Source organism: Lepidochelys olivacea (assembly GCF_965140295.1).
Source record: "Lepidochelys olivacea isolate rLepOli2 genome assembly, chromosome: 10".
Classification (NCBI taxonomy): domain Eukaryota; kingdom Metazoa; phylum Chordata; order Testudines; family Cheloniidae; genus Lepidochelys; species Lepidochelys olivacea.
The window spans coordinates 77029520-77054418 of NC_140420.1; the positions used below are offsets into that span (position 1 = coordinate 77029520).

Consider the following 24899-nt stretch of genomic DNA (forward strand, 5'->3'; position numbering starts at 1 on the left):
CACATCTGACGAAGTGAGCTGTAGCTCATGAAAGCTTATGCTCAGATAAATTTGTTAGTCTTTAAGGTGCCACAAGTCCTCCTTTTCTTTTTGCGAATACAGACTAACATGGCTGCTACTCTGAAACTGACAGGGGAATACAAGAAAACTATGAGACAATACTGGCCAGCATGAGAAGCTAGAGACTCAGCAACCCGACTGTTGATCAGGGTCCCCCTGTACTATGCATTGTGCAAAAGAGACAGTCTCTGCAACAAAGGGTTTACAGTCTAAACAGGCAAGCCAGGGAAAAAGTGAGAAGGGAATCAAGAGGCAGAGGGAAGTGAAATGGCTTGCCCCAGGTCACGCAGTAGGTCAGTGGCACAGTCAAGAATAGAATTCAGGTCTCCTAACTCCCAGACCAGGGCCCTGTGTACTAGCTCATACTACATATCTATTGTCCCCTGTCCTTCTATTTTCTTTGTAAAGACAAGGGGTGAAATCCTGGCCGCCCTGGAAGTCAATGGTAAAGTTCCGTTGCCTACAGTGGGGCCAGGATTTCATCCAAGAAAATCAGGGTTGTGGATCAGGTGTCTTTTATGTATTCAGACTTGCTTGATCACTTCATTAGGGCTGCATTTTCAAAGGAGCTCCAATGCCATCACTAAAACGCCAGGCTCAGTTTTGCATGTCTAAGTTTTGCCTGTACAATTTCTCAATGTTCAGTTGTCCCATGTGCAAAGTCTCAAGCTTTTATACTGCAGAATACATTTATGCATTTATTAATTATTTCTCATCTGGTGCTCATCATCATAATATCCGAGAACCTCACAATCCCTCTGTAAGGTAGGTAAGTGTCACTGCTCTTGCTGGGGAGGAAACTGAGGCACAAAGAGGTCCAAGGCCACAAAGGAACTTTGAGCCGCACCTTTACAGCACAAGTATCAAAAGTCTTTATCTTTCAGTATCACCTATTTCTTATCTTCAAGAACTATTGCTCTCCCAAGACTGGTATTAACAAACCAGGAGGTCTGGTCCCTGCTGGAATGCCACTGGGATAATGTTGAAGGAAGAACAGGCCTTACAATTTTGTCTTTAAAACCAAAATTGCTTGGACTAATAAAGTTGCTAAGCTACCTTTAAATACAGTAATTTGTCTACAACAATGCAATCAGTTCTACTTGTTAGCAGGATGGTCACATTTGACATTACTTTGGCTCAGACCATTATCCGATTGCAGTAACTGTATGGTACATTATGAATTTCTGAGGGATGTTTTTCTAAGGTGTAAATATCTCACTGACATTGACAACCCGATGAAAGAGAAGCAAGCTCCAGAATTACCTGACAAAAAGCTCTCAGCTCAGGAATCAGCCAGCACTTCAGCTGATGAAGCAAGTACATTCATGGAAGGTTGTGGGAACCACCACACAAAAGCAGCTCTTGAAGTACACATCCAAGGTTTAGCAATTAGTTAAAAGCAAAGCCTTGGATGAAACAAGCATTCAGGAAGCATCCACCTTCATTCATGTGTGTCCCCTGAAGAGCAAGCAGGTTAGCACCTCCCTGGGGCTGGCTACAAAACAGTTTTGGGAAGACAGTTGTGCAGTGGCAGCAGGAGCATGCATGTGTGGAGAGTGGGTGGGCCAACCAGTCAAGACTCAGACTTGAAAGGAAATCCTTGAAGAAGTTTCGTTACTCCTTCCTGGGACCACGTTGAGCTATTTGTGGAGAAAGGCCTTGTCTACTTAGGAACTGGCACCAGTTTAACTACAGATGTGTTTTTAAACTGGTGCAATCTCTGTGTAGATGCCCTTATTTTGGGCTAAGGGTGGCTTATTTCATAGAATCATAGGGTTAGAAGAGACGCAAAGGTCACCTAGTCTAACCCCCTGCCAAGATGCAGGATTTCACGTTAGCTTAACACGGTAAAACACCAGAAAAGGCTACACAGCAAACTCAGGGCACGGTGAGTAGAAAGAAATTCCAATATCAACTCCACTGACAGCGAAGAAGAAAGAAAAATCAACAGTCCTGGATCATCACCACCTACAGACCTAAAAGTGGCAATTCTTCAACAAAAAGACTTCAGAAACAGACTCCAACGAGAGACTGCTGAATTGGAATTAATTTGCAAACTGGATACAATTAACTTAGGCTTGAATAAAGACTGGGAATGGATGGGTCATTACACAAAGTAAAACTATTTCCCCATGTTTATTCCCCCCACCACTCCCCGCTGTCCTCAGACGTTCTTGTCAAGTGCTGGAAATGGCCCACCTTGATTATCACTACAAAAGCTCCCCCCTGCTCTCCTGCTGGTAATAGCTCACCTTACCTGATCACTCTCGTTACAGTGTGTATGGTAACACGCATTGTTTCATGTTCTCTGTGTATATAAATCTCCGCATTGTATTTTCCACTAAATGCATCCGATGAAGTGAGCTGTAGCTCACGAAAGCTTATGCTCAAATAAATTTGTTAGTCTTTAAGGTGCCACAAGTCCTCCTTTTCTTTTTGTGGATACAGACTAACACGGATGCTGCTCTGAAACACGTCTAAACAGCAATCCTTGAGTGCAAAACTCTGATTTCATGCCAAAAGCCTCAATGCAACGAAACCACTGGGAATTCAATGTTGTAAACAAAATCCACTTCACTATAAGAGCAGACGGGCAAAGCCAGGGATGGTTTCTGCTTTGTAAAACAAAAGCTATGACTGGCTAAGAGCCATGTCTCTTTTACGCCAAACCCGCCCCCAAAGGAAGTTGAATAAATAGTGACCGGTTTAACGCACCACCATTTAAAATGGTTCCTTTCCAGTCCTTAACTCTATGAAGCCAGCATTGCATCCTTCCTTTTGTATGCTTATTCTGCAGGGGGGGATCCCCCTCCTGTCAAGGAATCCTTGGCTGGTGTAAAGCTGATACATCCAGGTTCGTGCGATCTGCTCCCAGCCCTCTGGCCCAGAGAGGTATTGGGGGTGAGCGGATGACATAAGGGTTGTGACTTGAGCTTCTGGATTGCTGGCCAGTAGAACAATCTGTAGGGAATTATTACTATCAACATAACTTAGAGTAGGCCTTGGGGTTGGTAACTACGCTTTGCGAAGTTACACTGGAGGCTGATCTGGCCCCTGGTCAGCCCCAGGACTGGGGAAGTGGAAAGTTGGCTAAGAACCACATTCCCTCCCCACAGCTGGGTCCTACACAGAGCACATCTCATCCATGTCATTTCAATTTCTATATTTTGCATGCTTCTTAGGGCAGCCAACTAGCAGCACACACTCCTCTGGCCAAATTTCCAACATCCGCTTCTGTGCAACAATTTTGCATGTGCAAACTGCAATTTGTGCATGCAAACTGGTGTGCAATCACTACCATAATTTGTGTGCCCATACAAAAATGGGCATGCATCCACTTTTGCAGGGACATTAGTTGTATGTGCAGAAATCGGCTGCCAGCTGCGATGCTTGGCTTCGGATCTAAATTACTGTCCATCCCTTATAATTTTCTATCCAGAAAAGTGAATTGAAGAAGAAAAGTTATTTTCCCCAAGGCATAAGAAGATTAACTTAATTCTTGATAAAGGTCACAATCAACAAGTTGTCTGTGATTTATTATAAACAGATGGCAGGTCAAGCTGTGACTACGTAATGAATGCTATAAAAAAAGGACAGTGTGCTTCTCTAGTCACAACAGCTTTGAATACACCTCCTAAACTATAGCTGTCATTGATTTGCTCTTCTTATCATGTAATGTGAGTTAATCATCAAGGGCAAGGAGTACAGAAGGATTTTCTGATGTTCCCAAACACGAGTAACTCAGAAAACAGGTCTTTCCCTAGAATTAGGAAGAAAGGCTTGATTGTACAGTACTCACTGAAAGAAAAATGTCTCAGTGCACTGTTTTTATTTCTTTTAGACAATACAATTTACTGCAAGTAACTGCCAAAATAATGCATTTGCAATTAGAAAGTCCTTGTTACCACAACCATGACTAATAACCCCTGATCCTCAGTTTGAAACATTTCAATATTTGGCATAAACACAATGCTATTCTAAGAGGAAAACAGACTCCCTGCAGCAATTTTAAACATTCACCTGTGATGAGTACCTGCAGGCAGCCTTACATAGGCTGAGAAAAGGACTGGAAAGAAATTGGCAACTGTTGATTGCCAGGGATGACAGGTGGCTATAGGTAATTTTTCAAATGTGCTTTATCATTAATGACATTATTTGACAGCAAGAATATTTTTAATCACATTTTGCCAAGGCGTTTCCTACTAGGGCTTCGCAATTTGTTCCAGTCAGTAAGGGGTTCTGGGTTCCCATGTACCCTCTGAGATGCATGCCAGCCAAGTGTTTGAAATAGAAATGGGTAAAAGAATGATTCTTCCCCAAATCTCCCTTCACCACACAATACAGTCTCAGCTCAGACATTTATATTTGTCCTGAGAACCTGGTCCTTACTGCACAAAACCGAAGGGTCTTGCTCAACACAGTAGGTCAGATTCTGATCTCAGTTACACTGATGTAAATCTGGAGTAACGCATCAGACTAAATTAATCTGGATTTACACTGTTGTAACTGAGATCAATATCTGACCCACTATGTTGAGTGAGGTCCTTGGGTTTTGACCCATGGATTGTAGGGAATCATTATAGTCAATTATCCTGGATGTACGTAAGTGTAAATGAGATCAGAATATGATCCAGCAACTGCAATTTTCCTCCTTTAAAAGACTTTTTTCATGAGACTATGAAATATATATAATATGATATGATTGCTAGCTTGTTGCCTGGGGAAAATAAACTGCATGTCTAACGTTCCACCTACCCAAAATGGGCCCTTGAGAATGTCAGCACTAACAATTTTTTTGCCCCCCTAACTCTGCTTCCTGGATATAATCCTCTTGAAATAATATAACTAAATAGTGGAACTGGGAAACCAGAATCACTCTGATTGTGCTGCTGACCCCAGAACTAAGACACTATTCACAAGGCAGAAACAGCAAATGTCAAGATGTATAAACCAGTGAAACAAATAAACTAAGTCAGAAATTTAAAAAAACAAATCCAGAAGAATAGTGAATCATTTAATATTTAAATATTGCTAGTTCTAGTTATACCCTGAAAGAGTGCAACAGCCAACTGGGGAAATGGAGCATGAGGAAAAGCCATACTTGCTGATTTGTACCTGAGTGATCTCACTGCTTTTTCATTACCAGACTAGGAGGGGAGTGGTGGAGAGGGATAAATTTTGGGGAAGCTTGGGGAGCTGAAAAGCAACCCCCTAGCACTGTTCAGCTTCAGGCAACACTTGATGTTTGTCAGCACAGTGGTCCACCCAACATGCTCCTGAGCCAAGTCAGAAAAGCATCACTGCATCGTTCAGAATGTACATTTTCACTACATGACGCATGATTGATCCTGGTTGCAAGGTCAAGGACAAAATCCTTCAGCTCACCCCCTCAAGTGCAGCCTAACATATGCAAACAGGATAAATCATGTACACTATTAAACTTTATGTAACAATACATTCTGCATATTAACTGCCTGCATCTTTTAAAGGAGTGCAGTAATTTACCAGGTTATCGGGAGCCCTAGCTGAAGTTAGTTCGCAATATCTTTAAGCCATCATAGTTCATCAATGTCCATGCTGCTAAAAAGCAGTACCCCTGGAATAACTAGCAGGTTAGAAACATATTTTTAAAATCTATGCTTCAGTGTGAAGTGCTGGGAAAATGAGAAACTTTGATCCTTTCTTTTAAACATCACAATAAACAACAACAAAAATGTAATTTACTATCCAATGATAAACATTTAACAGGCCAGTTTTCAGACAATATAGAACTGCTTCAAAGTATCTAAATGATGGTGAGTGAATGAGATGTGTGTTGAACTGGGTGAGCAACACTTCCAGAAACTGCTGATATGGATAGATGCATTTCCATGTGGATAAAAGGTGTGAATGGGAGATGGATGAGTGGGTTCCTATTCATTTGGTCATCTTTATATCATATAGGAAAAATATACAGTGAATTGTGACTCTGAAGACATCAGGTTAGAGAGAAAGAAAGAAAGATTTAAAATTGTAAGCTAATACTTTCCTCTAGTATGTTATGTCTAGTATCTCCACCCTTTAGATGATAGGATGTGTGGGACATGGAATGTCTTCATTTATGTTTTGTTCAGTACTGAGTACATCATTAGTGCTAAACAAATAAAACTAATAATTATATTACGCTCAGGGGCTGGATACTCTCTAAACAGTAAAGAACTGCAGAATGAACTAAAACTGTCACATGTATATCTGCATAGGACACTCGGAATAAACTTTAGTGGCAACTGTAAATAGTATCCCCCAAATACGTTGCAAATATGATAACAATTAGGGCCAAAATTCTCCTCCTGGCCGTAAGCCAGAGCAAATGGCATTCCACAGTAGTAGACATCGGCATCACTTGGGGGCACAGCTACAGAATCCTCCCTCTAAGGGCTGTCGAGGCTGCAGAACACAGTATGCGAAGCTTGGGCTGGAAGATCTAGGTAGTTGCACAGTCACAACCCATGTGCCCACCCCTACCCCCCCAAATTCCTGTTCTGCACAAGGTGGATCAAGCCCCTATATAAACATATATATGAACGTGTGAGTGTACACATAGGTAATGTATAAAACACTACTAACAATGTAACTTAAGGTTTTATATTGCTGTCCATCCCCGTAGTATCTGAGCGCACCAGGAACTAATGAGATGGGTACATAACAAACATGTCTCATCTTTCGCAATGATAACCCTTGTTCATCCCATGTGCCTCACTCAGGCATTGTTTACTGTCATCCTGTGGCAGGTTTCAGAGTGGTAGCTGGGTTAGTCAGTATCAGCAAAAAGAATGAGGACTTGTGGCACCTTAGAGACTAACCAATTTATTTGAGCATGAGCTTTCGTAGGCTTATTTCCCCCCCATTGTTACTCACACCTTCTTGTCAACTGTTGGAAAGGGGCCATCCTGATTATCACTAAAAAAGGTTTTTCTCTCCTGCTGATAATAGCCCACCTTGATGGATCACTCTCGTTACAGTTGGTATGGCAACACCCATTTTTTCATGTTCTCTGTGTGTGTGTATATATATATATATATATATCATCCTACTGTATTTTCCACGGCATGCATCTGATGAAGTGGGTTTTAGCCTACAAAAGCTTATGCTCAAATAAATTTGTTAGTCTCTAAGATGCCACAAGTACTCCTGTTCTTTTTGTCATCCCATGCCCTGTCATGTCTGAATGTGACTGTAAGCTCCCTACAGCAGTGATCTGTCTTTTCGTTTATACACTCTATGTACTCTAGGGAGGCTGCTCTGTAAATAATAAAAACAGTTTGCCCATTACCACACATGCATCTATCCTATTTATAAGGTCTGTCTGGACTTTATTCTTTTTATGAGCTTTTGTCTCTTCCTATGTTCCTCATGGTGGATTCTAAAACCCTAATAGTCACTGTTTGGATGAGTGATGGACTGGATGGCAGAGTAGTCGTGGGGCTGCCATGTAAGTTGTTTGCATGTAAAGAATCAAAACTTTGTTTTAAACTGAGAAAATAACTAGTGATCATTAACCCCTCCCCCCACAAAAATACTCCCAGCAATAGACTGAAAATGCCCAGTGAAGTCATTTTACAAAGTTGTTGCATGCTCTGAGGCTAATTTGTATTAACACTAAAAGCTTCCGTTTTATAAGCGCTAAATTCTTTCACGGCAATTTATGTAGCAACAGTGTTTTACCAGGGGATTTTAGTTTGACTTCATGGAGCTCAGTACACTCTACCGCTCCCATACTTTCTGTCTCCAAACAATGACATGTTCACCCACCATGCTATGCTGGTCAATATCAGCTGGATGGTTAGGATGTATGATGGCGTTAGTGGTTCTCCTACTAGGTTTAAAACCTCTGGATGGTTGAATCTATGTAATTGGTGAATTCACAACAATTTCATATTTCCCGCTATAAAAAGAATCCTAGTCAATTCCTACTCTGAAATGTTTTAAGGTTCTTAAAAAATGTGTGTTATTTCACCTGTTAATATAGGGGGACAGTTTATTTTGGCTAGTTCTCCTGGATTCTGCATGCCAGGTTACGAATAAAATAACGTTCAATACTCTAAACAGTCTGTGATGCAGATTCTTGTTTCGGTATAAACAGACGTATTGCATATGGCAGGTTCTTAATGCGTTCTCCAGCATTAACACCATTAGATTCACATACAATTGCCTCCTGAGGGGATTTATTTACAAACATTTTTATTACTGATCGTCATCCAAAAAATGCTACGGCAGGTAAGCCTATTTGCCTGTGATGGCCTCTGTTTCATTGGAGTTTGATCAATAACAACAAGAATTAAACTTGCTTTTTTGGAAAGGAAAATGAAACTACTGTATCCCAGTGGTTTCTGCACATGCCGTACATTCCTGAACACAAAGCAGGCTTTTGTGTTTAAAGAACGGTACACTTACAAAGATAAGATAAAACAGGACTGGAATATAATATTCCTGGGAAATTTCAGTCCCCCAAGCAAACATGAAGTTAGCAACGTAAAGAGATTTTATGAACAGCGTGGCCAATTGCTGAGGTCCTTACCCAGACAAAACTGCATGTGTGGCTAAGGATTGAGTGAAAACTCAGGAACCAATTCTGCTCTGACTTACATCAGAGTATATGAGGATCAAGTCCACTGACAACACTCTAGGGGCTCTAAATTTACAATGGCGTGAGTTGGTGTGGAGTGTGGCCCTGAGGATGGGAATTCTGAATCTAGCTCTATTTTTAAGTAAATGACTAATTTTCACTTCAGAGGGTCAGAGTGAGTCACGGATAAGACTGTGCAGTGTATTTCTTGTGGTGGCAATCAGGCTATGAGGTGCTGGTGGCTGAGGAAGATACAGCTGCACAGCTTTGGATCCATCTTTACTGTGATAAAACAGTAAGTGTCAGATTCTGCTTGCCATCAGGGGCTACTCGTATGAGTCAGAGGAACAAAATTTGGCATTCAGTGCTTTGAGACCCCTTGTCTGTCTTGGGAAGGATTTGCTGAGCAGGTTCTTTCCAATATGCTGTTTAACACCAGTTCTCCCAAACCCTTGGTTTTGTCAGCCAGGTACTTGAAGCCCACATTAACTAGGCCAACCTGCCTTCTTTTAGGTAGCGTTTTGTTTCATTTCTCCTAGCAGGCTCTCTCTACAGCCAAGCCGAAAGCCTGCCTCACCCTCTTGAGTGCAGGCCAGTGCAGGAGAGTCCCAAGCAAACGAGTTCCCCCACTAAATATCTCTTAGTGGATTCTGCCATTCACTTTGCCCTCTGGAGCCCTGAGGTTTCTCCTTCTCCTGGCAAGGAGAGCACGGGAGGGTGCTAATGGGGGGTAGATTGATCCTGGAGATAGCAGGGGGCTTCGGACTGTGTCCCGTTCCCACTGATAACCTTGAAGGGGGTGGTTGTTGCCAGGGGATGCCACCTCTACTGAGAGCTCTGAGGTAGAACTGTGAGGCAGCCTCGTGTATCTGTGGACTGCTCAGCTCCTTCATTCTCTTCTTAGCCTCGTAAGGGACTTCGAGGGAGGTCTGCCACCCACAATACATCCCATCATCATGCGGAGAACGTGTGTGTGGGGCACATAGCCATAGCACAGACAACCTCTGGGGGTTGGAGGTCATGCAGCAGTTACGGCACACAGCAAGAGAAAACCTTTGGGGGTTGGAGGTCAGATAGCAGTTACAGCACCCCTCTGCTCCTCAGAATGGGCCACGTGAGCCGCCATTCAGGATCCCATTACTCCTCACCGGCCGCATTTCTAACAATACCTGCAGCTGTTAGCACTGAAAGATATATTTCTTAAAAAAAAAAAAATCAAACTTCTGCTGCTTCCTTTGCCGTTTGCTCCGCTTAGAAAATGGAAACAGATGTCTGTGTCTCGTGCAGCAGCCCAAAGCTGCAACGCCTGGGCTGTCGATGCTGTGATGGCGTGTTTAAATCCCCAAGCTACTTTCATGGAAATCAAATAAAAAAACCCACAACAATAAGTCTATTTCCTATTAAACAGAATAATTAAAACCCAACAACTTTGAAATGTGGGACTCAAACTTCCCGTACTGGCACTGTGTGCTGTGTAAATCCACACTGAAGGGTTGTTTAAAAGGTGGATTCCTGACCTGATAATTTAGGCAATTAGAGAACAAACACTGCTCGGAGTTCACAGTTACCTTAGACCAATCCCCCGTTTTCCACTCATAACAGCCTGTGTGATCCTCGCACTCTTCCTCATCCCTTGGCCTGGTGGCTGCATCGCATTTCCCTTGAGAATTCGTGCACATTACTGTTCTCTTCTGGATTCCCCTGCCGCAATCTGCTGAGCACTGAAAAACAAGAGGCATTACTTTCAACCACTGCACAACATCACCTAGCAGAATGGGATCCCGATCCATGACCAGGGCTCCTACTCACTATAATACTACAAATGATTACCATCTTGGCTGGTTGTCATCACAGCTGCAGAAGCAGAGTCGAGGGACAAATGAAAAACAAGTTTCATGAAAAATTTTAAATATTCCAAGCTGTTTTGTCATTTTGAAGGGCTCATTTTTTTCAATTCTTTGAGCCATTTTAATAATTTCTCCCCTACCAAATTATTACAGTATCTAAAACACCACCAATATTTTTCATTTACCAAAACCATGGGAAACAAAATAAAAAAATGTAATGATACTTTTGATTTTTTTTCCAGTAAATATTTGAAAAAAAAAGGCAAGAAATCTGACAATATTTTGTGGAAAAACGTTTCCGAAAAACAGCAATTTTGCAACCAAAAAAACCTTTTATTTTAAAAATTTCAACCAGTTCTAAACAGGAGTCAGTATTGGACATGTGGAATTTTTAACCCCTTTATTTAAGAGATTACTATCAATACTGAAAAAGGACAAATACACCAGAGTACACACAGGGAAGCTTCTGCATCCTTTGATTTTGCATGACTATGCAATGAAGCATTCTAAATATCACAGTGGCACCAACTCCATCCCTTGGATGCACACTGGAATTTGCAAGGTCTTGTGGTATACCAGCTCAGCAAGGTCTTCTGCAATGCAGATAATGTGTACCCAGCACTGTATCTTTGATTCTGCACAGTGTTCTTTCTCATAATTATGTTGAGAGCAAATGACAAACACATGCACATTCTTTTCTATTTGTTTAATAATGCTTTCCATCATAGGTTATGGCAATGCATGCAATCATACAGTACACATAACCCAAGGGTGATATTATGCCAATGTATTTCCATTCACCCTCCTCGACCCCACAGTTTGCGATCAGTTCAAAACTACATCCAGCAAACTATGGCTAGACACACACACACACCTGAGTCATCAGCAGGGCTCAAAGACGGGCTCTTCGAGCAATAAGAGCACAGGCCTCTCTCACTGGTGATAAGGGGTATATTCTTTAGCTCTGAGAAAGCAGCAGACAGTTATAGTTGCTGGGAGCAGCCACTAGAGGAGACAGGATTACAAGTACGAGGACAATGTAATCCACATGCATGTGAGTGGGCACCAAAGGTCCTTGAGTTCTGTGGAAGTGGATTCTGCCAGGGCTGCTATGGACACAGGGATATTTGAGCATCATTTTGCTACTCAAGTTGAAGGAATGTTGGAATTTTTGCTTTGATTTGTCAGAGAGTTTGCTGGGACCTCACAGCCCCTTCCGGGGCCCACCCTGGATGGTGTCACAATCCCAAGACTGAGAAACACTGCTTTAAATCATCACTTTTGCAACAAAGAGATATTGGAACTAGTGGCATTGTCAAACCCATCTAAATTGCACCAATGTACAGCAGCACATATGTTCTTCCTACACCCCACTTTTCTGCCAGTGCGGTGTTTACAAGCCAGTTTTCATGGAAAGCCCGCTGGGGACAGGTGGGTGGAAAAGTGATATACATACCAACTGAGATGATAACTAACCCTCTCTTGAGCGTCAAGTTCTCCCCCTCAGGGATCAGTGAGGAAAAGAGAGTTGACTTGACACTGAATAAATAGTGGAGATATGAAATACCCTGTGAGGTCTTTTGAGTATATTCCAAGATGCTTCTCCATTCAGGGGGTCTATGCTGGAAACAAGCATCAGCTTGATATGTTACATCAAATGGACAAATCTCAGCATGCCCATCTGTCTTAAAAATACAATCCAGGCAGTTTTGACCTGCTGGCCTTGTTAAGGACATGAATGACAAGTGTTTATGAGCTGGCAAGCTAACAGACATGCCTTTAAATACTTCACAGCAACTACAAAGTGACTTCTTTAAAATCTGGGAAGCTGTCCACTTAATTTACTGTGTGCTGCTCATTGCGTGACCTCCTTGTGGAAGTTACATCTTTATAATGAACACGATCACAGGATTCCACAAGCTACTGGGACGAATTCCTTCAGGCTACAGAGAGAACTCTGTAAACTACCATGCCAGACTCTTTAAAGCTCTTATCAACTTCCCTGAGATCTCAAGCTGTATTTCTCTAGGCTGTACCCACAAGCAATGGATTGCTCCATTTGGTGCAGAATTTCCTGAACTATCAAGCGGTGTTCCTGACTGTGGTGTAAGATTTCAGAAGGTGACAGGATGAACTGCTCAAGTGTGCTTGGTCTCATCATGTTGTTTGTAACCCCCTGAATCATCCAATTTGCTAAAAGTGAGGAAAGCTAAAGTAGGAGTATTTTTCACATCAAAATCTCTCAGTGGATTTACAAACATTTTGGAAAAACAAGCATTCATTTGCATGAGCCTTTATGTCCTTCACAAATCTACACCACATTTGCTTTCCTATAGGTGACAAAACAGTGTTTTAAAAAAAGGGTTCCAGTCTGTGATCAGAGTGTCTGCAGTGGTGACATATCAACCGCTTCTTTAACAAGTTCATTGCTCTGCTCAACTGCTCTGACCATTAAGAACATTTTTTAGTACATGGGTTTTACAAAGATTCTACAGAAAACATTTGCAATTGATGAATGTCCAGATTACACAGCTTTACTTTATTAACAAACCACCTGACCAAACCTCAAAAGGTTTTATAAAGAATTGAGACAAAAGCCAAGAGACAACTCCATCAACAAGCCGTTGTGAGGACCCTGGTCTCACACCCTAGCTGACTGGATTCCCAGGAAGCAGCCTTGGTCATCATGTCACACCAGCTTATTCAATTACCAGGGAATTCACAGACTTGGATGGGCCAGCTTCCAGGGTTCCAGGATCTCCTTCCTGATTGGCTACATGATCTTGAACCTGATTGGCTGGTGGCCATATATAAACTTCCCGCTTCCTTTCTGGCCTTGTCTGAGCAACAAGCCTTTGCCTGCTAGCTGCTGTTTGGATGCCGCTTGACTCTGCCTTGCTGTCCCATCAGATCCTGAATTACTATCTCACCAGATCTCACTACCTACCTCTCTGTATCTTCTCCCTGAATTGGATCTGCTGGCTATTGGACCACTTGTGTGAATTTTGACCACTTATCTGGATGGCACTTTGGCCTACCTGATCCCTGAGCATTACACATGTCATTATAGGCCTCTTGGTAGAAGCAAATCAGCATATTTTTCTTCAGATTCTTTCCCAACTCCTGAACAGTAGAAACTTTCACCTTTTGTAACTATTCTCTATGTTTGGTCATTAAAAATGGGTCAAGCAATACTTTACCCAAATATTCCAAGCATTTGGCATTAAAAAGGGAACTTATTTTTTCCCCACACCGAAGATTGTCTTGGATTTAGCCTTGAGAATGTACTTTTTCATTGGAGACCAGACCTCAACTTGCACTTTATTCAATTTTCTTTCTTTGTAGCCAAAAAAAAAAAAAATCATGTGAAAATTGGTTTATAAAATATCACCATTGTGATATTGTGTTTTTTTTCCCCACAACCTTAGTTTCAAATGTTAAGGAGTTAATTGATTTCCAGCCAAGAAAGGTTTATGGGTATAAAATGTGCTCAGACTGACACAATGTGAAATTGTCTTTCCTGAGTCAAAATGGACCATATGATCACAAAAACATGTCCTGAAAAAGAACTAACTTCAAAAACCAACTGGTTGGCAATGATTAATGTAGATCCCAAAACTTTGGAGAAATGTATTACAGGAAAAATAAATCTCTCACTTTCAGATAATTTAAAAAATACACAAAAAGAAAAGGAGGACTTGTGGCACCTTAGAGACTAACAAATTTATTTGAGCATAAGCTTTCGTGAGCTACAGCTCACCTCATTAGATCATCCGATGAAGTGAGCTGTAGCTCACGATAACCTATGCTCAAATAAATTTGTTAGTCTCTAAGGTGCCACAAGTACTCCTTTTCTTTTTTGCGAATACAGACTAACACGGCTGCTACTCTGAAACCTGTCCTTAAAAATACACGCTTGTCATGAAACTGTTTAGTTGACTTTTGCTCTCATGAATCCCTTATGTAGCTCAAATTACAGTCATTTAACAAAAGCAAGATGCAAACACTGTTCTAATTGGGAAATGGATTGTTGACAAAAGACCACACACAACCAGTTAAAGAGCTTTGCCCATCTGAAATAGGTGAGAGTTTCAGGAAGCCACAGTGACAAGAGTACCATCATAAACAAGCATTTCTTCAATGCAGCAGACCTAGAAAGAGGCGTCCCATCAGAAATAAAAAGAAGGGATAATCTGAAATGATGATGTATAAAGGGCTATAAAACATTCCAAAATCCCAGAACTTTGCTTCCTCCATTTGGGAATGGGAAAAAGATGAAAAGATTTGGAAGAAAAAGAGTTTCAAGCACTAACGAATGTATATAGTGTCCTGCTGACTGGTAAAATAATATACTGTCCTGGAACTTTAGAATATTACCGCTTGTACTGGAGATTTCCTGACTACAATTAAATAGCACTTAGTCCCTGTTAAAAAAACACCATCTGTCCCTGCAATGCAGTTGGGATCCTGAAGTTCTAGGAGCGTAAACACTCCTAGTTACCCAAAGTTATCTGATATTGTACTAAAAAAGGAAGTAAACAGTAAAAACCAGGGAGAGATAAAAAGCATCCTCTTGTTCATAGGCTGGCCCTGCCCTGTAATACAGCCATTCTGGAGTTATGCCTGTGAAACCACAAGTGCAATGCCGAAGGGGAAATGGACTTTTTAATCAAGAAGAGTCTAGCAGGTATTATGTCAACACTAACATTGAAGTCATGTTGGGAGTGTTAATGATGGCCAAGAAACACATCCCGGCCAGCTTGGCTGGGATCTTATTGGAGAGAATTAGATGACGAAGCAAATTACCATGCACCCTTTGCAGGCCAGGGATTAGTTTAAAGGATACTGGCAAACAACTAACTCAACAAAAATATAAGCCTGTATCTCTCGTAGATGTCTGTGCCAGTGAATGATGAGTGGCCACACTGCAGCCACTAGCCCAGCAGCCTCTCCTCCGTTCTCAATCCTGAAAACCTATCGATTGTTAGGTTTCCTTTATATGGTATTTCTATCATAGCAGGCTTTATTAAAGAGGGCAGAGTCAGCACTTAGTGCAATAAACAAATGCCATCATAACAGCCATGTCACACTGTGTTTGCTCTGTGCCAGGCAAATGCTGCATGTACACATCACAATTATTGTACATGGATACAGCTAGAAGACTAAATGCTCGAAAACGGGTGCACACAAATCTGCAGGTGTAATTTCAGAAATTGGATTGAGGCCCATTTGAAAACGTGGCCCTCTGGGCTAGAGCATATCCTGCTACTGATCTGGACACGAACCCCAACTACTATGAGTAGAGATCTGCCACAATATGAAGCCATGCTATCAATGCCACTGTCTGATATATTCGAAATCAATACAGGATTGTCAAACCTCTTCTTTGATATCCCGAATTCAAAAATAATCACATCCTAAATGTATCTCTCAGGGTACATCGATACAGCAAATGAAGGTATGAGCAGGCAGGCCTCCCTGCACTACCTTTTAATCTAGCCAGCGCAGGTTATGGCGGCATGGACTGCAGGGCAAGCTAGCAACCCCTGTATATATCCAGGGTCCCCGGAGGGCTTGCACTGGAGTTGTTTAGGATTATTTTAATTATGAAAATATTGTTTCTGTTCTTCCTTCATTGCTAATGTTGCAAAGCTTGTTATTTTGCTATTGAATTCTAAGGGATAGTTGGGGATTTTATTGGACATGTCAGTTCTTTTCTATGTCTATTCTCCTTGAAGGCTGCAGCATCAATGGTGGTTTTTACTACTTCATAACATATGGCCCAGCCTAATTCCTATAAATTCATGTGTAAAACAAGAGGTCAATATTTCTAGTACAGAAATGGGAAATGGGATTTCCTTATGTGCTAATTAGATTTTTTTTGGTCACGCTTTATAATAAGGGCACATTTATAAATAGTTTATACTATGCTGATAAATGATTAATAGACATTTTAGTACAAGGCTAAGTAATTGCTCTACAAGATTGTTAGACTCCGACAGGTCAGTAGGGTGCTTGTAACCATGGCTTATTACCACCTATAGCACATACTACTCATGTCTATAACATGCTTGTAACATATATTAATAATGTATTAACCATTTACAAACTCTTTATAAATGCACCAGTTTTTCCATGTTTATAGGATCATACAAGGTAGAATCAGAAAAGTCTCAAAGATCGAGTGATCCAGGGCATCCTGCAACATAGAACTCCTTGACAGGGCACTTATCAGATATTAATTTCAAAGACACTTGATCCGAGTAAAAGGCTTGCTGTGCTGGTTGAACTCCTCATCACAGGTCACTGAAATGCTTCTCCTTGGTGCCCTTGAGTGCAGATTGGAAAGATACACATAATACAGCTGGGTTTTTATAACCTACCTCAGTAATTCACTGGTATGGAAAACACTGCTCAGAACTATACAGCTCTTCTGCATTTGTAATCATACTGATTGGTCATGGTCCTGCAAGGTGCTGGGCACTCTGGCCTCTATCCAGTACTTAACTTTAAGGGTTACTGGATCAGGGCCAGAGCATTCGGCACCCTCGGGATCAAGCCCAAGAGATTTTAGAGAGAGTTCTGGTTTCCCCCTCAAACCAAATTCTTACCTTTGACCATTCTGAAGCCTCCCAGATGGAAAGGCAGTCCTGGCCTTCACAGCTTTGTATTGGTGTGGGTTTGTTGCCCAGGCAGTAGAGGTCTCTGGTGTTAACATAGGTGCCGTTCTGCAACTGATAAACACAAGTCACTTCCCGGTACTGGATGCCTTTCTCACAGGTGGCAGAGCAAGAACTCCAGTGGCCTGTCACCCACCTGTTAAGAAAACAAAGAAGAAACATAAAAAAAGACAGGGTGGAATCCAGTGCCGTGTTTATCCCTCGGGAACGCTGAGAAACAAACCTCCAGTTCTGAGCCTGTGAATTTTGTATTGGCTTGTGTGAAATAGACGCATAATGATCACGTACCTTCTTGGGTTGAATTGTGTGGAGATTGGAAAGCGCCTTACAGGCCAGTGATACTAATTTACTCAGGATCACATTGGAGATAATGTGTGACTTGTCTGAGAAACTCCCTTTGCTCTGGCTAGGGGAAGGCTACAGGGCTCCCTTGCAAATAACGCTGCTCTAGAACAGCACTCAAGCCAACAGTTGGTGTAACTGGGTCACTTCTAGCTCATCTTTTCCATTTGATGTAAATATTCCGCTGTCCATCGCTCTGTGGCTGGCTGGAGGTTTAATAAGGGCACTCTCTCTGTTTTGAGGTTCAAGGCACAAGGTGATCCTTAAAAATGGTGGTTAAATGACAAGATTCCTCTTATTGGCAAATCTAACCTTAACCAAATGGCCAAGGTTCAAGCTGTCTTTAAAAATACAAGATGATACTTCTAAAAGGGCTCCCATGGTATTGATTTAAAGCACCCATCTGTGGTTTGAATGTTCCAGTTTGGATGATTTTGCTCCTTTACGTCCTTTCATTTTCTGTCTGGAAAGAATCTGGTTTAGAAGGTGGGCAGGAGGGATGCTTTTTACAATACCTACATAGCATCCATCTTACGGCTTCCTGCAATCTGTCAATGAGGAAGATGTTCTCTGTAATTACGGGAATTCCTGGACGAAGTGAAGGACTGGAACAATAGCTCTGTGTGCGTGCACAGGAAGGCAATCCTCTCTGCTCCTCTGGGAAGTCGGCCTTCTGGGTTGTTATTTCGGACTGTCATCTAGATTAGCATCCTTAATCAAATGAATCTTTCCCTTGTCACCTGATCCTGAGTTACTTACTACTGGAAGTGGCACAGATAAGTAAGATGCTTTCTCAAAGGCAAAAATCTGCTTGAAAGAAAGGATTTATTTTTGCTGAAAGCCCAGGAAGGGAAGCACAGGTGCCTAATTAAGAGCAACACTTGAAAAAAGGCTGTTGAAAGGTTTGCATCTCCTAAAGGAATTAACTATCAAAAAATACAAATGTTTCTGGGGGTGCGGGTGGGGGGGAGGGTCAGCCCACAAAATGTAAAACTATAATTGTCGTGTGTATTTGTCATTAATTCATTTGCAATCTGTTACCATTGCTAACATGGTGGTATTGTGCTGATGATCGTCTTTGAGGCTAAGGCAGAAGCCAGCTGGTTTGAGAAGGACAACATGCGATGGGCTACATGGTCACAGATTTGCCAGCTGTCCTACGCACAACAGTGGCATACATTTTTTGTGTGTATAAGCAATTGACACATTCATTAATTTTGGTGGCTACAACAGCTAGGGAGACACTGAAAGTGCGTTTTTTTGTTTTTTTTTTGAGGCGAGGGGAGTAGTTTGGTGCATCTCAGCATCTGACTGCTTGGTATTTTGGTTATGGAATGGGATAATGCCGACTGTGTAATTAATACTGAGACAGAAGTACCGACACATCCAGCCTATCAGGGGAGGATCCAATGTCCACTGAAGAAAACAAAGAAGTCTCCCATTGACTTCAAAGTGAGCTGGGTTGGGTCCTCTCTGAGCAGAATGTAAATGTGGCCTGTCTGGTCACAGGAACTGTTCACTAAAGGGATGGGTGTAAAGGAAGTGATTTGCTTTATTCATTTAAAGTAGCCACAGAATCGGGAATGGCTGCACTGAATATTCACAGCAGTACTGCAGTCTCTCCATGATCTATAGCTACTGGCAAAGGAAGACAAAAAAGAGATTGACAGCCAAGGAGAAAGCCAAAGATAAAAATACATTCTTGGCAGAAGCTGCTCTGAACTGCTTTCATTTTAGGATGGGTAGCATGTGTCCTGCCAGGTACTCCTGAAATGCCTTAAACAGTCAGATTATGACCTTCCTTTAAGGAAGGGAAAGGAGTTCCTATCTGTGTTTTCCCTTGCTCTGACAAGAAGTTGAAAGTGCCTCATTTCATTCCTGTTCAGTGGATTCGTTAGGCACCGTTCTAACAGAGACGTAACAGTGAGTGATAGGAAAGAATAAATGTCATGAATATAAGATGAATGATCACATAGGACCGATCCAAAGCCCACTGAAGTCAACAGAAAACCTTTGGAATCAGGTCCTTTCATACATTTAATATTTCAAATGTGGTTCCTGGGCAAAGAGAGATTTCCAGTGTCTCTCTATGAGTGGCATACAAGTGCAGTTACAGATCTGCCATGGTACATCACTGAACCACAGAGTCTAGGGCCTTGTCAGGTCGCTAAAAAGAGGAGCAAAGCTATGTCCTAGCAGTTCTCTGAAATCCGAACATGAAAAGCAAGTAACAAGGTGTCAGCCAGGAAAAATGGGGTTTCCTTTGACACGGAAAATTCTATCAATCACAGAAGGGCAGAGCCTAAGAGAATAGTTACAGTTTCCAGGGGATGGGAGGCACCTCCTTCAAGGTAACGAGTAACTTTCTCAGAGGCACCTCTAGAGAAGTCATCCCTTCCATTGCATTCTCAGTTTGCTCTGAACAGGCCATGAATACAGCTGATGCCTACAGCTCTGTAGATTTCATTGTCACTTTGGCCACAAACACCTTGGAAAGTAAAACCAGGAGATTTTGCCCAGCTTGTTACAGCGGGCAACGAAGCCACATCCCTATCAGTTTGTCTTTCACCTCAGTACCTGCCGGCATATTCTTTTCCTTCATGCAGTGGTTGCCATTCAACAGTGAGCCCCTGACAGACTGCCCACGCAGTGATATTGAAGACAACAATCACCAATGCACTGCTCTGTGGCACAAAGGCGCTGGAAAAGCCTGGCACTTATTCCAAATGGAAATTCCCTCTGCACCACATCCTGCTCAAGGGGATGTGGTTCTAACATCTCTATGTCCCACCCCTTCTCTGGTAGCCAGGTATAAGTTAGAGCTACCTTAGGGTCACTCTAACTTACACTGTGAGCTGAATTACTCTTTAACAGAGTCACAGAGCTGGTATAAAGCCACCTTTGTCCCCCAACTCAGGTCCTGCACTCAGTTTGGCACAGCTGCCCCAGACCTGAGAATGAGGCTCATGACTGGAGTCAAAACTACTTGAGAACAAGCAGAGTTCTTGTAGCCCTCTCTCAAAGCTAATTCTTCCCTTACTCCAAAACAGTACAGCAGATGTTAGGCAAACAAATGTCCATTTGCAAACCAAGCTCTGCCAGTAACACCAAGCACTTTTACAGTATCCAAAGATAAAGGTTTACTTTTAAAGATTGAAAAGATAAAAATTGCAGCAGCAAATTGAACTGTACATTCTGGGTCCAAAAGTGCAAACAAATTCCCAACTGGATATGAACGTCATAACAGTGCCATTGACCAATACATTTCAACTCACCATTTCACCACAGTCTATTTTTATGACTACTTCAGTAACTTTATTATATGTTTCCTCTTTTTTAAAGAAAATTAAAAGCATAAATAGGTTGCATAATTTTATAATAAAAATGATAGTACTTCCCACCTCTACAGCACTTCCTCTCCAAGGATCTCAAATTAATTAAGCCTCACTTTCCCCGTCACCCTTTTGTGATCCTGGGAAGAATCTGCACTGCCATTCTGCAGATGGAGAAACTGAGGCACAGATGAAGTGACTTGGAAACATAATTCACATCTCTTGATGTTCAGTCCTGAGCTTTAGGAAAAACTCCATTGTATCAGCCGTAATCAATCATATTCAAACAAAGAATGAAACAAACGTAAGTCTTATCCTACAATTTCTTTTCTGGGGGGCTCTTGATTCTGCAACAATTTACATGAGTGCTTAACTTTACACACTGAACGCAAAGGGACTATTCAGTGAGCCAAGTCAAGTGTGAGCTAGTCTTCGCAGGATCCTGGCCTAAATTAATACCATCTTTGCAGGCTAGAACCCCAAGTAGTATTTCCCTTTCCAGCGTTTGCAACGGGTTTGAGAGCCAAAATGGAAATGCTGCTAGTAATTAAGATGAGAGATTTCTTATCAATTAAAAGGCTTATAAATAATGAATCATACAGCATCAATGATCAGAGTCCTCAAGGCATAGTGCCTTAATAGGTAAGGAACAAGCCCTCTGTGCGCTTTAAAATATAGTTTAACTCTCAGCAAACAAGTAACAGTCATCGTATGGGTGATTATTAGAGCAAGATGAGCAAGGATCATCTATCACAGCCTTCATGAAACATGCTGATTTTTTGACAAATTGCTTTGAATCCTTGATGTTGTTGAAAGATGGGCCATATTCTCTGCTGGTGTAAACTGGTGCCACCCACTTCAATGGAGCTGTGTCAGTCAGCAGGTTTGGCCCATTTGATCTCAATAATCCAGCTGAGTATCGGTGTGTGACATTTGAGCAGAAGCAGGAGAAGCTGGGTGAAATTCTGGATGTTTTAGTTTTATAAAATTCCTTCTCCCATGATCTCAAAAGCAACATCCCAGTCTCTAGGGAGGGGAAGAGGGAATGCTATAAGTAGTGCAGAGGGAAACAGTCAGTTGAAACTGATAGTATGAATTGTACTTGAGGGCAGAAATGGCTTCAAACCTGGGCCTCTTACACTCATCCTGACACTGCTGCCATCAGCACCAACTGGTACAAATACTGAAATGAACGAATACTGCACGGCTGAGGTTTCAGCATCCATCTTGTTCTAGCCACAGTGTGAACTGGGCCAGAGCCAGGAAGTTTGGATCTGGATTCAAACATCTCCAAAGTTCAGAGACGGTTGGATTGAGGGATTTGGTTTGGCCCCATTTTAGAGCCAGGGGCTAGTTTTAAAGTTTGAATAATAGTAATGGGGGAGATATTAAAAGGCACAAAGGGATGTAAAGATGCAATTTCCATTGAAAGTCTACGGGTAGTTGGATGCCTAACTTCCTTTGCGACTATAAAGATCTCCTCCAATGATTACACTTAGCACTTACCCATTGCTTTTCATCTGAAGGTCCCAGAGTGCTTCCCCTAAAAAGTGGGCCAATATCTTGACTTCCCTTTTAAATGTGGGGAAACTGAAGTGAGATGAAGAGACTTGCTCAGCATCATGCAGCAAGTCAGTGCCAAACCCAGGCACCAAAAATTGGCTCTGGGTAGGTTTAAAAAATCAGTTTCTGTGAGATTTGTTGCAGAGTAGGGTACCACTCAGTATACGTAGAGGTGGCAGAACTGATCCCTTTGAATGCAAAATCCTATGACTAAACTCAACACTATGCAGACTGCTCAATAATAAGGAATAATACCTAGCTCTAATCTAGCACTTTTCATCCATAGATTTCAAAGTGCTTTACCAAGGAGGTAGGTATCATTATCCCCACTGTACAGGAAAACTAGGAACAGGGAGAGAAGCAACATGCCCAAGATCATCCAGAAAGGAGTGGCAGAATCAGGGGACATTGACGGCCCTAATCCTATGAAATTTTTTTTCACTAAAAGAGCCAATGTGCCAGCCATGCGCTCCAGGCCCAGCATATGTAGTAACTATCTGCAATAGAAGACATTTCTTGGGACACATCCATAAAATCTGGGAAGCAGCACAATCCAGAGATACAGCATGTAATTAATCCTGGTATTTAGTCAAACAAGCATCAGATCCCTATAAAAAGTTACACTGGGTAAACGTATGATAAAATATTCACGTCCTTCCTTTCACTTTAGAGAACAATTAAAACATCCTGATGCAACAAAGCCAAAACAGATGCCCAGCAGATGTTCTTTCTGTAAACCCAGTGAGAGCCACGAAGAAACAACAATTAGTTTAAAATATGGTTCTCAGCAAATTATGTGCCCGAGATTTTTAGCTGCTTTGTTTCTACATTTATTGTGGTGCCAAAGCTAGGGATTCTGGTTCAACAAGACTGGTATGTTTAGAATCCTTGGACTGCAGTGTAAACCATGTTCTGGGTTCAATTCGTGCAAACTCTGGCCGGAAAATGGATTGATGATTTCTGCTGCAAATTCATTAGCGACTAAAATTTATGGGCCAAATTCCAACACGGTGAAAGCAGGTGCATCTCCACTGAAATCAATGGAGCTGCACCCACTCCCACCAGCTCTGAATCTGGTTCCTTATCTCTAAACAGTTGAAAAAAAGATGGAGTTTTACTTCTGATTTTTCTAGGCATAAGAGGTACCGATATAGTTTGCCAAAACAGAGAAAACTATGAGATTTCACACACGTAAATTACCAGAGGAAAACAGGTTAATGGTCCTGCTAAATGATTATTCTTTTGTTGTATGCTTGCTTAGATACTTTGCAGTATTCCTCCATTAATGCCTAAAACTCCTCTGTTATCAGCTAATGACCTACTTCCTTTAGCCTGTGCTTCCATAAATCACCATTGTTCCTTCATAATGATGTTGTGAGGCTTAACTCTATGAGGTTTCCAAAGCACTTTATGATTCTTAGAGGCTCTAAATAAATGTGAAGTATCATATGGACAAAACCAGCATCTGCATGCACGCTAGGTTTGGTAAAATTAGAAGGGTTATCAAAATCTGTGCTTTAGGGCATAAACTTGGGTCAGGAAGACATTTCTCCCATGGAAAATTAGTGGTAGGTGCATTATGCTGGTTTTATGCCTTCCTTTGTAGTATTTTGCATTGGGCACTGTCAGAAATAGGATACTAGAACTGAAGAACCACTGTTCTGTTTTAATATGGCAAGTCCTAGAGTAGCTTCCTTTGACATCTCTCTTTACATAAGCTTGCTAGTTCTTCATCCTCTATAGAGGAGTTTTTATTTAAATCTTACATCCACCTCATAGTCACTGGCTAATGGATGTACATCTATGGCTTCTTTTTGGGTTTAGAGATTCCAGACTGAACTGGTTAATTGATCATATTGAAAATATCACTGTTAGGCACCAATTTTGCAGTAAGATCCTTTTTAGAGTTTTGAGGGAGGTTACAAAAGGAGCTCCTGTAACAAAAACCCCAGGAGTAATGTTTGCAATATTGACAAGTCCCCACTTCTATCTGATGTCCTTTAAAAATCAGTCATCCAGCATCATTTCTAGTGCTTGCAAGACAGCAAACTGAGAGCATCCGGAGTCAAACACCATGGCTACTGATGGGAGCAAGAGTGGAAATTACGCAGGATTCTATCCTCGTTGATAAGATAGTTGATTAAATATGCTGCTGCTAGTTTTGTACTTGTTAAAGGAACATGCAGGACTACATTTGCGTCATTATCAGCAGCAACGGACTGCCCGATAAGTAACGTGTATGTCTGCAACCAAAAAATGTGATGCACAACATTCCTGGACGGTTACTATTAAGTTGTAAACCAGACAGGTTTCCTTTGCTAGTCATTAGACACAATGTACACGCCTGTATGCACCTTGAGACTGAGCCTCTCTTTTTTTTTTTTTTTTTTTTTTTTTAAATTTAGGCATTTGCTTATGTCAACATAAAAAATAATTCGGCTGCTCTAACTTCAAACAATCAGGTAAGCCC

The 24899-nt window shown here is 41.6% G+C and overlaps 1 protein-coding gene across 2 annotated transcripts in view; it reads right to left on the reverse strand.

Moving 5' to 3' along the window:
• Window positions 1–24899, reverse strand: part of ADAMTS17 (ADAM metallopeptidase with thrombospondin type 1 motif 17) — a 254629-nt gene that overhangs the window by 14696 nt on the left and 215034 nt on the right. For both annotated transcript variants that reach the window (XM_084641878.1, XM_084641877.1), the window contains 2 exons: window positions 17124–17328; window positions 10234–10386 (listed from right to left, as the gene is read on the reverse strand). In XM_084641878.1, the coding sequence (XP_084498004.1) occupies window positions 10234–10386; window positions 17124–17328 (358 nt within the window). The remainder of the gene's footprint in view (window positions 1–10233; window positions 10387–17123; window positions 17329–24899) is intronic.